Consider the following 15,815-nt stretch of genomic DNA (forward strand, 5'->3'; position numbering starts at 1 on the left):
CCGTCGATATCCGCTTCACACTCCCTGTGCATTTTACCAACCGCCGGTGCGGTACCTCGCATACCATGCTTGACCTGCATTCTGCAGAAGTCACTCTGAAGAACGCCACTTGCCTGAAGTGATAAGCATACAAGCGAATGGGATGCGTGTATTGAAGGATGTAACACAGGAACTTAGTCACGCGTCTCATTGGTGGGATGCCTTGCGTTTGAATCGATTGGCGCCGCCCTAATGCAAGCGGAATGCAAGCGATATCATCAGGTGCGTGTGTGTTATCTTGCACCAATATGGTGTGCTAAAGCAAATCGCGTTCAATACCTTCGTGCATCCAAAAGAGAAACAGAAGAGTCAATGTATATAAAAGTGCCCCCAAGGGAGTCCGATTTATTGATCTAATATTTCATCACGGTCTTTGGTACTCACTCATGCATTATTAGAGTGGCCCACCGGAGGTTACAGGCGAGATGGCTGACTATAAAGATCCCATCTCCTTGAGCAGCCACTCTGATAAAGAGAAGGCTGACGTGAAAGCTACCAAGATCGATGACACCGATCTCGAGTCTCTCCTGGATCAATTGCGGCAGATCGTGGCCGAAAATGAACTCGACGTCAACTTCCCGGTTCAAATCATCGCTCAGGCGCGCGAGATCCTCGATGCCGACACCAAGCATATTGATCTCTCTCAGCTGCAGGAGGTCATCTCAGATATTGAGAAGCACCGGGATCTCATCGAGAATGACTCTCCCTATCCGGAGGTGCGCGCTGTGGTTGACCCAACCGATGACCCTGATATCTCGGCCAACACTTTTCGAGCCTGGTTCCTGGGCATGATAGCTACCATCGTCTTCACGGGTGTCAATCAGTTCTTCACTTTGCGCTATCCGACCATTATCATTTATTCCATTGTCGCTCAATTGCTATCCTACCCCTGCGGTGTCTTCATGGCTAGGACTTTGCCTACTCGCCAGTGGAACCTGTTTGGCTGGAAGTTCACTCTGAACCCTGGCCCATTCAACCAGAAGGAGCACATGCTCATCACTGTCATGTCCAATGTCTCCTTCGGCGGTACCAACGGCACAGCCTACGTGACCTACATCTTCCAGGTACTGAAAGCCAAGTCCTTCTATAACCTGACATCTCTGTACGATCAAGCCGGCTTCCAAATCCTTAATTACTCTCTCCACACAACTATTGGGCTACGGCTGTGCCGGCGTGGTACGTCGATTCCTAGTATACCCGCCATCGATGATCTACCCTAAGTGCCTCTCGACCATTGCTTTGAACAAGGCACTGCACAGCGATGAAGGCCGCGAGCGGGTTCACGGTTGGAAAATCAGCCGATACCGCTTCTTCATGTACTGCTTCATAGGCATGTTCATCTACTACTGGTTCCCGGGGTACATCTTTCAGGCACTCTCCTACTTCAACTGGATGAATTGGATCGCCCCGGATAACGTCAAGTTAGCGCTCATCTGTGGCACTATCACCGGGCTTGGCCTCAACCCTTTACCTACCTTTGATTGGAACATCGTCTACGCACTCTATGACCCGATTATCTACCCCTTCTACGCATTGGCCAACATAGGTATCGGTACCATCCTGGGAGCCTTCTGCGTCATCGCCCCCATATACTTCAGCAATGTGTGGAAGACCGCTTACTTCCCCATCATCAGCAACGACGTCTTCGATGACACCGGCAACACCTACAATGTCACCCGCGTGCTGAACAGCAAGGGCGAATTCGACCTAGAGGGTTATGAAGGCTACAGCCAACCCTACCTGACGGCCGGGTACTCCGTGATGTTCTTCTTTTTCTTCGCCATGTACCTGGCCACGATCGTGCACGTCGCGCTCTACAACCGGCGCGAGATCATGAAGGGCTTCCGAGCCCTATGGAAGTGGGCCAGCGCGCGCGAAGAGCACGAGGACGTGCACAATCGCTTGATGAAGCGATACAAGGAGGTTCCCGAATGGTGGTACCTGGCTGTGCTGGCCGTGTCCTTTGTATTTGGTTGCATCGGCGTGGCCAAATACGACACTGGCATGCCCATCTGGGGTATCGTCTTCGCCATCATCTTGTGTCTCGTGCTACAGATCCCATACGGTATGGTCTACGCCATCACCAACTCCGAGGTCACGAACAACGTGATTGCCGAGTTCATTGGCGGATACGCCATCCCCGGCAAGCCCGTCGCCAACCTCCTATTCAAGTCATTCGGATACATCGCCTGTGCCCAGTCCATCCAGTTCGTAGCTGATCTGAAACTGGGCCACTATATGAAGATTCCCCCGAGAGTGATGTTCGCAGCCCAGCTGGTGGCTACCATCGTCGGGGCATTCGTGTCTCTTGGAGTAAATGTTTGGGCCCTTGCCAACATCGAGGACGTGTGCTCTACCACCCAGCCGAACAAGTTCACTTGCGCCAGTAAGCTACCCCTCCTTCTCATATCCCCACATACCTAACTAAGTTCATAGGCGCCCGAGACTTCTACACTTCCTCCGTAATCTGGGGCGCCATCGGCCCACGCCGCCTCTTCGGCTCAGGGCAAATCTACAACCCTCTCCTCTACGGCTTCCTCGTCGGCGCCCTCCTTCCCATCCCCTTCTACTTCATCACCAAGTGGCGCCCGCGCTCCGGTCTCCGATACGTGTACATCCCACTCGTGTTCTACGGGATCTGCGATATCGCGCCGTACAATGTCACGTACGCGTGGTGTCCGATGGTGGTGGGGTTCATTTTCAATTACTGGATTAAGAGACGGTGGCAGGCGTGGTGGGAGAAGTACGCGTATGTGTTCACGACGGCGATGTCGTGCGGAGTGGCTATCTCGGCGATTATTATTTTCTTTGCCGTCGAATATAAGGAGGTCGATTTGAATTGGTGGGGGAATGAGGTTTCGTATGCTGGGTGTGATAATGATGGGTGTGCGCTGTTGGCGATTCCCGAGGGGGGGAAGATTTGATTCTTTCTCCGGGGTTGTGGTTTTTTGGGTGGGGAGGAGTATCTATCTATCTTGAGAATAGAAAGAAGCAATAGGAGAATAGTTATAAATCTATGTAAAGTATAAAACGTAAAGGTAAAAAAAGAAGCTGACACTTTGCAGTGTCTGAATACAAGGCCCGAGCCGCGGATCGAACGCGGGACCTCTCGCATTTATGCTTAGGTTTTCCCTAAGCGAGAATCATACCACTAGACCACCCGGGCTTGTTATGGAAACTTGCTTTAGTAATAACTATATGAGTGGAGTTAGCATTCCAGAATCAATACTTTACTGGCATGCCGCAGCTTGTTGAATAAGAATAGATTTGGAGTCATGTCAGTATCTTGAAGAATTCATGGTGTCACAGCATGTATTGCTACCATATTTAGCATCTCCATATTGATGTTTACACATTAGACAGGCTTTCGATGTGACACATCGCAATGGAACACATTCAGTCAGGATCTCTCCAGTAACTGCAGTGCCAATATAAATATGTTAGTTCCGGTCCAATAAACGGAAGCGACAGAACTTGACGAGGAAGGTTCAACCATGAATTGTTTCAATGACAATGAGTCTACAAAGATGAAGGCGTAACATTTGATTGTAATTTCACTACTCATACACTTTCTCTTCTTTAAGCCTTTCCAACCGTTTCAACTTCCCCCTCAAATGCCCAATCTCCTCCTCCAACTCTTCCCTCGAAGCCACCCAGTACTTCAGCTTCAATATGGCCGCGGAAATCAATAAAAACCCAATAGACACCAATGGCGACCACTGCCCTACTTGCTGTGGTGTTTCCTGTGACGGACCATCCTCGTGGATATAATACTCAATCCAAACCACGAAAGCAATGACCGTCAACGGGCTCACGATGATGCTAAATACCAACGCACAGAGGATCACCGTATCAAGTAGAAGTCTCAACCACGAGCCCAAGGCGTGTAATGTAAAGAGACCCCCAGCAGGTCTCCACACCGAGAGCTTCTCTCTCGTCGAGTCCATCAGATCGGTTCGATGAAGCTGAGATACGTAGATCGCGGAGCGAAAGTCCTTCCTCAACCCGTTGAAGATGCTCTTCCTTTCTGCCCAGATGCTGCGTACTTGGGCAGAGGGAAGACGAGAGCGATATGGGATGATCTTGAATAACAGAAGGAAGAAGTTAACAACAACAGTGAGGACGATAAGACTGTATATGTAACGTTTGGAGTAGACGACCTCATTCCAGAATTTGCTTCGTTGGTGGATGCGGTAGTCGCCCGTGGCGACGGTCGCCTCGAGCGTGGTCTGTTGGCGCAGAATTTGAGTTGTGTTGAAGTAGGGATAGAAGCAGACGCCTGGTAGCTGGTCGAACATGGTACTATTGCTGAATATCTCCCAGACACTGTTGTTCCAGGTTGAGGTGCGCTGCCAGGACTCCCATCCATCGCTAGAGACGGTGCCCATGGGTGGAAGATCCGGGTAGCAGAAAGTGTATTGAATAGGGGTGTCGCGAAGAGTCGGCCAATAAACCAGGGCACAGATGGACCCCGCGAGCATGAGGACATGCCATAGAGCGAAGAGTATATAGCGGGCCCTTTCGTGGGAAAAGGCACGGGACCAGCACTGCAGAGGGAGGAATGTGAGATAAGCCGTGACTACGATGGCCAGGACGGCGTCGGCATCTAACTCAATTGCAGCCGGACTTAGTTCGATTTGATCGGCTCCAGTGATTAGAGATGGGAAGCTGTCCCACAGCGATGTGTTATCAGGGACGAAAGGAATTGTTATGGATTCGTATGGGTTGTGTTTCGCCGGATTGGAGACGAGAATAAATGCTTGGATGGCGGCGGTTCCGGCGTATGTTGCTGCCGCACCCAGAAACACGTCTGCGAGCCAGCCAGTCCAGCGAGTGACACAAGTGGCTAGAAGGAGGGCATAGAAGAGATAGCGCGGACACGAGTCGTAGAAGGTGCTGATAGGGTAGGCGCAGATGACCTCTTCCACTACGAAGAGAGGCGCCTCGCTTGTCTGGTTCATTCCGACGTGGTTGGTTGCATCTTCGCCAGGTGTAATCTTGTGAATCGTTCCCTTCGGATTCCCAGGAGCTGGAGGAATTCACCAATCCTGCCAGGGGTGAACCTCGAACAATTAAGGTTGATGGTTGAATCTTATCCCAAGTGGAGACTCGTGATGTCATCGCCGCCGGCAGATCTCCCACCAGCCCTATCACGGAGACCTTACCGGCAGAGGCTCCTAAACTGAGTTAAAGATGTTTAATTTCGGTTATTAGGCACAGAATTTAAAGCCATCCGACCAATTGCCCTTCTCTTATCTCATCCACGGCAATGCCCGTGACAGATACTGCTGAACAAACTTAACTAAACTGACAGGAATTGGCGCGTTCGTGAGCAGAGCCACCAAAGCGGGATCATCTAACAGCGGAGGGATGGTCCAGTGAAACCAGGCATATGTGAACACATAATCCACCAGCCTATTTACTCTGGGATTACTCACTAACCAGGCCAAACCTGGTCGCCGAAAATTCCGGCCTAATATATACGGTATTGCGAGGCCAAGTGGCTGAACCATGAAACAGACAAAGAGCTTTCCAGCGGCCCATAGATCTCGTGAAATCGCGTATGTGGAAGCGCAATGTGCCAGGCCTGTCATCATGAATGATAGCCAAGCTACCATGAGGCCTCGCAGAACCGGATGTTTCACTGTTGTCGGGGCAAGCCAAGTTGCAATGGATAGTTGAGTCTCGCGGAAGAGGCCATGCCAAAAGCTTCCCCACAAAGCTAAGAGATGAGAGATATTATTAGCCATAGTCTATCTTGTATGAGAGAGTAATTGAAATCAATGCGAATCGATGCATATACATACCTCCGAGACTGAATTTGAAGGGCCCGAATAGGGGGGGGATAGGCCCATGGTTCCCCTGCTGCATGTAGATATCTACCGCCGAGGATTCCTATCGCGATGAAACTAAGTATCGCCTGGCCACCATCTATCAAGGCATATACACAAATAAGTGTTGCTATTTGATCAAAATCTTTCCGCAAGATTCGGAGGGGGCCCGAGACGTCACGGAATAACCGGAAGAATAATAAAACGCTTTGTATAAGTCCGCAATTGCGTAAGCGGTTAGAAAACGTCTGAGTTGTAGCCAGCAAAATGACTGCGTTTCACTCGATTGGTTCAGATTGTTTGCCCTCTTGCTGCCTTGTCCAGGGACGTTCAACCTTAAGGATCTCCCCTCCTGCCCGAGAAAAATATCCAATGGTGGGCGGTAATCGGCAGGACCATGACTCCAAGCCACCGCGCGCGGATTGATAACAAGATCAAGCTTCCATAGAATGCGCTCGTAGCCCAACTCTTTCGGATACGATTGCCATGTATACGCAGGAGCTGGATGAAAGGGCGAAAAGGGTAGACGACGGATCCTTTTCGACTTGCTTAGATCGCGAATCATTGTGAGTTCTATGAAGCGCATTATCCAGTATATGGACATGAAGGCCATGCATCCATTGACAAAAGGATGAGTAGTGAATGGGTTGAGAGTCACATGGACGCTCATTGCAAGTAATACGCTCAATACTGCAAGAGTTAAGCCACGTCTGGACAAGAAGTGGTGCTGGAATAAGGTGGCTGTCCAAAGAAGTACTGGCCAAGCGACCAAGGTGATAAGCGGGGACGCCATTTTCTGTCTGCCGGATACAGAGTACGAGGAACTGAGGTTGTCAGTAGACATTGTTGTTCACTGTGCCTGGGAGCTGAGCTTTTCCAAGGCATTTGATATATTCGAGCGGATACACATCCGGGGGCTTTCTCGTCTATTTGAGCTCAGTCAGCGCTGTCAATACCGGCCCCATATCCATTTCATGTCCTCACTATTAGCCCTATATGCCAAGGAGACACAATCTTCATCATCTAATGTCCAAGGTCCCGGCCAAAAGCCGGCCTCCCCGTGGCCTATTGGATATACTGAGTCAAAGCTTATTGCGGAAGAAATGTGTAGGCTTGCATCCACGAAGTGGGGCCTACCTACCACTGTCTACCGGATTGGGCAGATTGCAGGCAGTAGTAGTGGCAATGGGGTGGTTTGGGACAGAAACCAGTGGCTTCCTTCAATTATGCACAGCTCCAAGCTAATTCGCAAAGTACCTAATTCATTGGGACCGGCGGAAGTAACCTGGATGCCTGTGGTAAGTCGACTACCAATTATCATTCTTATTCCGGACCATACTAACACACTCTCAGGACCAAGCAGCCAAAGCCATCTGCGAAATATTCCAGTCAAGATCATCATCAAGTGGTGTGGTTGACTCCAACATCACATTCAACGTTGTCAACCCATGCTTGACACGTTGGGAATCTCTCCTACCTGTCATTCAGAAGCATTATGCGGCTGAAGTAGCCGAGTCTGATATTTGGCTTTCAGAGGTGGAAAAACATGAATCACTGACTGGAGGAAGCGCAGAAACTATACCCACGCGGCTTTTACTGCCGCTATATCGACAGATAATGGAGCTGTTCAATCACGGATGGACTAGGCCTTCGTATGATACTGAGAGGACTAATTTGGCAAGCGAGACGTTGCGTAATATGGGTCCTATTACCCCGGAGATGATGGAGCGTTGGATTCAGCAATGGAATTTTTGATTTGTGCTTCGTGTCTGCGTTTTGTCGCTACTAACTCCAAATAAGCTGGATATATAAGTTGGCAGCTGAGTGTACTCAGACTTCCTAACGCTCGGTACTAATTGATCTCTCGACATGTCTCGCACTAAGTGAAGCGCAACGATAGCAAGATTATATCTATGCAAAGGGCTATTAGAGATATTGATTTATTTAGCCTTCAAAGTATTAAAGTGGTGGTAGATTGGACCCTGATCCCGAAATAGCATTTCGATAAAGCGGACGTATTATCTGGGAATAGGATATGGTGCGGTTGGATGAGATATATGGTAGCTGGAACCGGAACCACAAATATATGTCGGAAGTTTAGTAGTACAGCGAAGGCACATACGAGCCCGCCATGTGCTTCTTGACACCTCAATGACAATATTCAGTGCAACCAAGAGTAATAGCCAACAACAAAAAAGAATAAAGAGAAAAGAATACATACAACAGAAGGGATTCGCTGGTGGTCACCCACCCAACTACTAACCTCCCGGCGTGTGGCTTGAGTACGGCTGAGCGGACGGGAAGCCCTATTTTCCACACCCTATGGTCGTATGTGCTAATTTTACCTTTGATCATTCTCATATAGTGCATTCGGAAAGAGATTACAAGAAAATCAAAGAGAATAGAAGATGAGATACTAAGCAAATGACAGGCTAAACTTTGGGAATTTCAAAATACACGCTAGCGTGTGTAATGAGCAAAACAGTAGGGTTATTTTGGGCGGGAGCTGCGGCGCTGCTTAGGGCCTTGTCGAATGCGGTCCGCGCCAGCTCCTTTGGCACATTTACTGTCCACGACATGTAATTTGTATGCAGCACTCTGCTATATTATTCAAGGTACGTAGATGGATAGTATTTACTACCTATGTCTCCCGAACTAGCACAGCCCTATAGCGCACCTTTCCATCCCTCAACTGGCTCATCGCCTCCTCGATCCCAGCGCTGGTGAACGGAAACGTCATTATAGTAGGATAAATCTGCTTCTTCGCTGCGAATTCCAAGAGCGCCTGTGTACTCTGACGGGAAGCGACTAAGGAGCCCTGAATCTTACAGCCCTTGAAGCATAGCTCCAGGGTAGGGATGGGTGAGGCCTCAAACGTCGCAGTCAACGGATAAATCGCACTAGGACTATCCATGAGCGGTAGGATACTGTCCACGACACATTCAGTCAGTCACACGATCCGACACATGCATCACCAGAAGCAACAGCAGAGCCACTCACGAGGAATACTTCACGCCACCACTCCCACAAAGCAGGAGATGCTTCAGAGGCTTAAACGACCGGAGAGGGCTTTCTGCCCGAAAGACATGATACTCCGACGCGCCGTACTCCATAGCTTCTTGCCTCTTGGCCTCAGAACTTGACAGCACGACAACATGATACCCCATAGCAGCGGCCAGCTTGATAGCCAGGTGACCGAGTCCGCCCACCCCCTGGATTCCGACCCGATCACCGGGACGCATGTCGAACCGTGTCAAAACAGTCCACACCGTTGCCCCTGCACACATCAGAGGTGCAGCGTGGGTTGATTCTATCTCGTCCGGGATGGGAAATACGCAGTTTGCATCCCAGATGGCGTTGTAGCTGAAGCTGCCGTTGTTGAAATCGTTGGTGCCGTATTGTTTCTTCTCTCGGCAGAATTGGTCCATGTCTTTTACACCCAGCAAGGTTATGTTAGTATATTCAACACACATAACCATAAACTATCAAATTGCTAATGAATTAACAGAATGCCACATCTTACCTCTCGCGCAGTTATCGCATCGCGCGCAGATCCCATGAGTGAAACCAAATCCCACGCGATCACCGATCTTCACCGTCTGCACACCGGGTCCAGCGGCCTTGATGATCCCCACACCCTCGTGGCCTAGGACTTGGTCCGACTTCAGATAGTGTTCGTCTGTTCCGCATACGCCGGATACGAGGGTTTCAATGAAGACTTCATTGTATCCGAGGTCGCTGGACACTTTGTCGGTGACGATCTTGCCCTCGGGAGAGCCGCGGAAGACATCGTATGTCAATGCCATTTTGATCAAAGGATGAACATGGAGGAAGATAAAATAGTGAAAGAGAGATTGAGAGAGGAATATATAGGTATTATATAGGCCTATTTGTCTGTCTGTCTACTGTTGCGGAGGTATTCTCCGTCGCGGGTTTTATTGTCCGCCCCCGCCTGCCCTAACTTGCGGGTTTTTTACCCGTCTTACTACCGTCAACTGCTTGACGAACAGCGAGATAGGCTACGAGACCAGGAATGAGGCGCCAAATGACGGAGTTTCATCTGTCAGATAAGAAAAAACGCGTATTGGAACATTGGAGAACCTCAAATTATGTATAGTTTGTGGTGAATGCTGTGTTCTGCTTAGTCTGCTGACTAAGCACATGCATGATTTCTAATGACATCGGACAATCATCACCGACAATATCATGTACAAGCCAACCTTTTCATCATTGAACCCTTCTTAAGTCTCTGCTACTTACTACAGCGCATCTGGCTGACTGCTACAATGCAGAGGAAGAGAATACTCCCAGCCCGACATCCCCGATATCGAACGGCCCCACGAGGCCGGATTATGACCGCATGTGCTCGGTGTCAGAAACGGAAAATCCGAGTGAGTTGGTCTGGTGGCATACGCTAGATCCCTCCTCTTCAGCACTAAGTCAATAATATCTTCTAGTGCGACGGGGTTACTCCCGTCTGTGGGGGGTGCCAACGAGCCCATGTGGACTGCGTCGAAGGAGTTTCGTTCCGCGACATTTCCCGAAAGCAAGCCACCCGACTATTGATCCCAGTACTTTACTAGTATCTAAGTGCTAAAACTCCAATCTAGTTACGTCGATGAGCTAGAAGCACGAATCGAATGGCTAGAGTCCATCATCCGTGAGCACCTGCCACACTTTGACCTCTGCAAACCTGATGAGCCTGAGAGAAGTACTCGCTTGGATCGTCGTCATGGCGGCTCGGTCAGCAGAGTATCGAACCAATCTTCTGCTTCGGAAGCACATCCTTCCCAAACCAATAACAATAAGGATGACTGGGGCCCAGCCCGTGATATCACCGATCAGCTCGGACTGATCTCGATCAACGCAGAGGCAGATCTTCGTTATCTAGGCCCTTCCAGCGGATTATTCTTCACCAGGTTCGTGCTGACCGGCCTTGGACGAAGAGCCGAACTGGCACCAGAATCAGTATCCCCATCCGGGGAAACCAACTTCATCCCTGCCGAACTTCTCGACATTCAGCCCAAAGACCTGCCATCTGATCTAAACCAGGCCCAGTGGTTGACCCAGGCATATTTCCAAGCGGTTCATGGACAATTTCCCTTTCTGCATAGACCATCTCACCTGGAGCTTCTGCAAAGAGCCTACAATGGTATCGAACTCCTGCCCATCGATCAATTCCAGATCTATATGGTCCTGGCCATCGGCGCCACTATTCGATCACGACAATTGAAAGTGCTGCTTTCAGCAGAAGGATACTGTGCCTCGGCTATCGTCCATCTGGACACCATCTTCCAGAAGTCGTCGGTGCGCGGCGTACAGTGCATGCTGCTTTTGCAAATGTACACGTTTCACAATCCTTCCTCGGCAATCAGTCTGTGGACTTTGCATTATCACTGTCTGGCTCACGTGTTGGAACTCGGTTTGCATCGCAATTTTCGTGGCTCTGCCTTCACTGAGTTTGATCAAGAGATGCGCACCCGGGTCTTCTGGTGCGTGTATACGATGGATCGCTACCTTTGCACCTCGCTCGGTAGGGCGATAGGCATTATGGATGAGCAGTGCGATCTAAGAGTATCTTGCGCCTTTCCCACAATTACTGCAAGAGAGAAGACGCTGATAATCATCACAGTTACCACGCGACATCAACGACGAGGACCTACAACCAGATCAACCGATCCCGACTCAACAATCCTTTACAACAATAAAAGACATGTCCAGCGCAATCCACCTCTTTAAACTCGCCCGATTCAGCGCCGAGATCAAATGCGTTCTATATTGCATCGACCGAAATTATCCCCCCTACACTCAGCCCACCATCACAGACCCCAACCACTGGCAACAAGATATGCTCCACCGTCTGCATGAGTGGAAAGCAGCCATCCCTCACCATCCTCCCCAAAGCCCAGTGTACTACATGAACAGTCTGCTCGAGATCAAATACCACGAGCTAGTGATGTTGGCCGTACGCCCCAGTCCTCTCTTCCCATATCCTTCGAGGTCCTTGGTTAAACTATGCTTCGACTCCGCCTTACAATGCACAGGACTTTACCATCAGCTATATGTTACCAGTACGCTGCACTATAACCGAACGATCGTCCAATCGCTATTCCTGTGCACGGTTACCCTCTTTTATTGTATCTGGGCGCCAAACGGGTTAGGAGAGGAAGAAACGACCCTCGACACCGTCCTACACTCACTGAAGTCCGCTTCAGACATCCTCAGTGCCGCCGGAGAATATTGGCTTGAAGTGAAACGAACTCGCGATGTACTAGATTGCATCACCAGGGCTACGATGCGGCGGTTTGCTCGGAGACTTGGTCAACCATCGGCAAGCTTTTCATCAGGGAATAGCGGGACCTTGCAGAGAAACAGCGTTCAAGAGCCATCGATAGTGGACTTGCCTACTACGATCTTGAATGATAGGCCGAGTACCGATGACATCACTGCTGATGATTATGGGGCAGGGCAGGTCTTAAATGATCCGTACTATGTGCCGGTGCAGCAGCCCAATGCTACACCTGAGTTCATGTCTTTCTTTATGGATCCTCAGCCCGAGTCGGCGATGGAGTTGTTGGATTTCTCGTGGGATGTGTTTGGTGGGGTGGATGATGTGGCGTAGGAGAGGATTTCTGGTGCTTCGAATGGGTGATAATGGACGGGGATTGTATATCAACACTTCGTGTGTAGTTATAGAATCTATCTCTGATTTGCACTGTGAGCATTAGTAAGTTCATTGGTTAGTTAGCATTGCTGCCTCAGGTATTCATTTCAGCAGTAATTGATGCCTCAGGAACAGGATGACGGATCTGGCCTAGTTTCTGCCTAGCCACCGTCAGGCCAGATTCTTTGTAATGGTAGGAAAGTAGAGTCTCCGATTTATGATATGGTTGATGTTGTGTTGTGATGATATTGAAGTCTGTTAAATGATATATCATGATGCCACGTCAATGTCACTGTGTATAGACGACCCTCGCCATTATCGTAGGCTGTGCAATGCTATTGTCCCATCACTTCGTCTCTATTATGCACACATTATCATGAATAATTAAGTAATATATCGATTATCCTTCTTTTGGCGTTGCACTGCTGGTCCCTTGATTGTCCTCAACCTCGCTGGTATGTGTCTTATCTGCTGTTTCAGTAGTCGTGAGTTTATCATCCTTGGCAGGGTCGCTGCCACCGAAGACGCCTTGCATTTCTTCAAGAGAGTATTTGGAGGTCTGCTCCTTGTTAGTAAATTGCTCAGTAATGCAGTATGGGGCCTAAGACGCACCTCCTTCAGAAATACATATGAGTATACAACAATCGCGTAGTTGAAAATCGCAAACATTAGAAACATCCTCCATCCGATGTTGTCGATCGCATGCGGCGTGACCTGCGACATCATGAAATTGAAAAGCCATTGTGACGCTGCGCCGACGGTCACGCCAATTTCACGAGTGCGACTCGAAAAAATCTCTCCCACGTACAGCCAGGGAAGAGGGCCCCAGGACATGTTGTAACTGAAAGCTTCACAGTATGTCATGATAATCATGGCGATTCCAGCTGGCGAGGCGCTTCCGGTGTCGCTGGAGCTGGTCGGATGCGTGGCCAAAATGCAGGCAATGATGAGCATGAACGATCCCATTGCGGCGGCGCCAATCATGAACGGCCATCGCCGACCGATGCGATCCATAACGAAAATCTGAAAGATAGAGACACCGACCACTTTGACCACACCGAAGAAGCCTGTCACCAGCTTACTTGAGTTTCCTGCACCAACGGCGGAAAAGATCTGAGTGGCGTAATACGCCAGGGACGTGTTTCCGGTAAGTTGCGCCGCTAGCTGAATCGTAAAGGCGATGAACAGCCGGTAGCGATTTGCGGGAAGCAGCAGTTCCCGGAAGGTGAAGCCTTGTTTGACTCGAGCTTCTTCTTCAATACCTGCCAAAATCTCATCGAATTCTTGCTGGAGCTCCTCGGTCTCTTCTCCGCCTCTGACCCATTTCAGGGACTCTCTAGCCTTATCGATCTTGCCCTTGGAGGCGAGCCACCGAGCGCTCTCCTTAACCGTGCACATACCGAACAGAAGAAGAGACGAAGGGAGAAGCTGCAAGCCCAATGCAATTTGCCATTGTTTTGTTGCGGACGGCTGGTCTATCGACACAGCATACGTGACCCAGTAGGCGACCATAACTCCCAAGGCAAAGAACAACTGGAAGCAGGAGCCGAGTCGGCCACGTAGGTCTTTGGGTGACATTTCAGCCGCATACACGGGAATTAGCACCGTGGCGGCGCCGATACCAAGACCAGCTATCACTCGACCAGCATAGAACGTCCCCAGAGTATGCGAATTAACGACCTGTAGTATGGTACCGACAGTAAATACAAGGGAACTGATGATGAGGCCGAGCCGGCGGCCTAGGTAGGATGCGATGGGTGTCGTGAAAAAGCAGCCGAAAAAGGCACCTGCCTGGAGGATGGACACGGCATTGGAGTTGACAGAGGTTTTCTGAGCCACTGTGTATCCGAAGTCATTTTGGAAAGAAGACAGAGTAAGAACACCGCCTGGCCAATTTCTGGTTAGCTCGTCGTTACATATTACGAACAACAAAGAGAGCGTAGCGTACTGATAACACCGGTGTCAAATGCAAAGGCAAAAGAGCCCATGCAGCTGGCAGACACCAGATAGATAGCACGGAAGAGGCCCAATTTCCGACCCATCGTGAAAGACTGATCCTCAAAGCGACCGTTTTCGGTGCGGGTTGGGAGCAGTGAGAGCCAAATTGGGAGATAAGGGGGACAGAGAGCCAAATAACCTGTCAGTGCCAGCACTGATATTTATGACGATCAGAACAAAGTCTAGGTGGCTCAGCTGGCAGACCCCCGTTGTTGCGTGATTCACGCTTGCGCGTGCTACACGGCAACTATAAGCTTCGGCGGGATACAACAAGTAATGGACTATCCCGTCAGCTGTGGCGCCTGCAGGTAGGCCCCTTGCTTTTGTGCAATCAGATGGCAGGTATGCGGCGTCCGTGCGAAGATCTTCTTATGTTGACATATCGATGAAAGAGGTCATCAGGCAATAAACCCCCGCCCGGGGGCGCTCGACTGGAGCACTAGCGGAGGGGAGGGCAGCCAAGTCCGGACGTCAGGCTGTGATGTCTGCGACTCTGCGACGATGGTTGGTTCCGGATGGGCAACAGCTGGTGCGGATGACGTGCTAGCCATCTGTGACGACACGGCTCGGGCCCTCCAAATCGGATAATAGAGACTGAGTTTGAATATCGGTGAAGCTAGGTTCTGGAGTAGATCTTTATTTGCTTTTTGCATCGCTAATTCTTTGGCCCTCCTTTCCGCCAGAGTCTCCGACATCTAGATGAGACAGCTGCGGTACATTGAGATCTCGACATGGCGCACATGGTGAAGGGCTAGGATCGGTACCCCGCAAAATGTCGTGGTGATCGACAGCGGACGGGGAGCGAGAAGATGCAACCATTGGTGGACTGAGCGATGAGGGATCAAGCCAGTCAGCATGCACTCCATCCAACTAAGGGGACTTAAGGTTACTTCGACTCACTGGCTGGCCGCAATCGTTTCCTACGATTCGTAGCGGGGCCGCTAGTGGTCCCTCATCGGTTGCATTCTGTCCTGTCCAGCAACATTGGAAGTGGTAGTATCCAAGGTCTCCAAAATGCGGTTGGACTGGAGGTCTTTCTGTATACAGATTGTGTCGCGATCGATCAGGCAGCGCCCAGCTCAGATCGGAGCTGGAGGAGAGCCGGAGCAAATGCCTCCTTTCCCAAAATGGTCTGGACGTTGCCCGAATCATCACCGTAAATGGTATAGTGCAGGATTCACAATCACATGTCCAGGGCCGGGCTGATGTAAGCAGACGCTTATGTCAGTGAGCATCGGGGTCACGTGCGATCACAGAGCCATGTATTCCTAAGGCATTAGAAA

At 50.1% G+C, this 15,815-nt stretch overlaps 7 protein-coding genes and 1 non-coding gene across 8 annotated transcripts; 4 read left to right on the plus strand and 4 right to left on the minus strand.

Moving 5' to 3' along the window:
* Positions 1-464: 464 nt before the first annotated feature.
* Positions 465-2,963, plus strand: An11g03640 (uncharacterized protein; the record flags this gene model as incomplete). Its single annotated transcript, XM_001394326.1, has 3 exons — positions 465-1,103; positions 1,153-2,425; positions 2,476-2,963. 3 exons carry the CDS (start codon positions 465-467, stop codon positions 2,961-2,963), a joined length of 2,400 nt encoding a protein of 799 aa, XP_001394363.1.
* A 154-nt stretch (positions 2,964-3,117) lies between these two features.
* Positions 3,118-3,205, minus strand: tRNA-Pro (AGG). The gene has a single exon. It is a non-coding gene; the product is annotated as a tRNA-Pro (tRNA).
* Positions 3,206-3,596: 391 nt separating this feature from the next.
* Positions 3,597-5,633, minus strand: An11g03660 (uncharacterized protein; the record flags this gene model as incomplete). The annotated part of the gene is made up of 10 exons (XM_059750185.1): positions 3,597-3,951; positions 4,251-4,268; positions 4,317-4,341; positions 4,367-4,557; positions 4,838-4,958; positions 5,007-5,130; positions 5,182-5,216; positions 5,305-5,341; positions 5,401-5,454; positions 5,562-5,633. 10 exons carry the CDS (start codon positions 5,631-5,633, stop codon positions 3,597-3,599), a joined length of 1,032 nt encoding a protein of 343 aa, XP_059605471.1.
* A 723-nt stretch (positions 5,634-6,356) lies between these two features.
* An11g03670 (uncharacterized protein) lies at positions 6,357-7,625 on the plus strand (the record flags this gene model as incomplete). Its single annotated transcript, XM_059750186.1, has 3 exons — positions 6,357-6,436; positions 6,547-7,168; positions 7,224-7,625. The coding sequence occupies 3 exons, from the start codon at positions 6,357-6,359 to the stop codon at positions 7,623-7,625; spliced, it is 1,104 nt and encodes a 367-aa protein (XP_059605472.1).
* Positions 7,626-8,360: 735 nt separating this feature from the next.
* Positions 8,361-9,676, minus strand: An11g03680 (uncharacterized protein; the record flags this gene model as incomplete). Its single annotated transcript, XM_001394329.3, has 4 exons — positions 8,361-8,468; positions 8,548-8,797; positions 8,871-9,300; positions 9,394-9,676. 4 exons carry the CDS (start codon positions 9,674-9,676, stop codon positions 8,361-8,363), a joined length of 1,071 nt encoding a protein of 356 aa, XP_001394366.3.
* A 369-nt stretch (positions 9,677-10,045) lies between these two features.
* Positions 10,046-12,492, plus strand: An11g03690 (uncharacterized protein; the record flags this gene model as incomplete). Its single annotated transcript, XM_059750187.1, has 4 exons — positions 10,046-10,261; positions 10,328-10,395; positions 10,481-11,444; positions 11,503-12,492. 4 exons carry the CDS (start codon positions 10,046-10,048, stop codon positions 12,490-12,492), a joined length of 2,238 nt encoding a protein of 745 aa, XP_059605473.1.
* A 442-nt stretch (positions 12,493-12,934) lies between these two features.
* An11g03700 (uncharacterized protein) lies at positions 12,935-14,576 on the minus strand (the record flags this gene model as incomplete). The annotated part of the gene is made up of 3 exons (XM_059750188.1): positions 12,935-13,093; positions 13,147-14,481; positions 14,538-14,576. The coding sequence occupies 3 exons, from the start codon at positions 14,574-14,576 to the stop codon at positions 12,935-12,937; spliced, it is 1,533 nt and encodes a 510-aa protein (XP_059605474.1).
* Positions 14,577-14,808: 232 nt separating this feature from the next.
* On the plus strand, positions 14,809-15,738 carry An11g03710 (hypothetical protein; the record flags this gene model as incomplete). Its single annotated transcript, XM_059750189.1, has 5 exons — positions 14,809-14,840; positions 14,925-15,085; positions 15,324-15,381; positions 15,466-15,525; positions 15,600-15,738. The coding sequence occupies 5 exons, from the start codon at positions 14,809-14,811 to the stop codon at positions 15,736-15,738; spliced, it is 450 nt and encodes a 149-aa protein (XP_059605475.1).
* Between the last annotated feature and the right edge of the window lie 77 nt (positions 15,739-15,815).

Source organism: Aspergillus niger, assembly GCF_000002855.4.
Source record: "Aspergillus niger supercontig An11".
Classification (NCBI taxonomy): Eukaryota; Fungi; Ascomycota; class Eurotiomycetes; order Eurotiales; family Aspergillaceae; genus Aspergillus; species Aspergillus niger.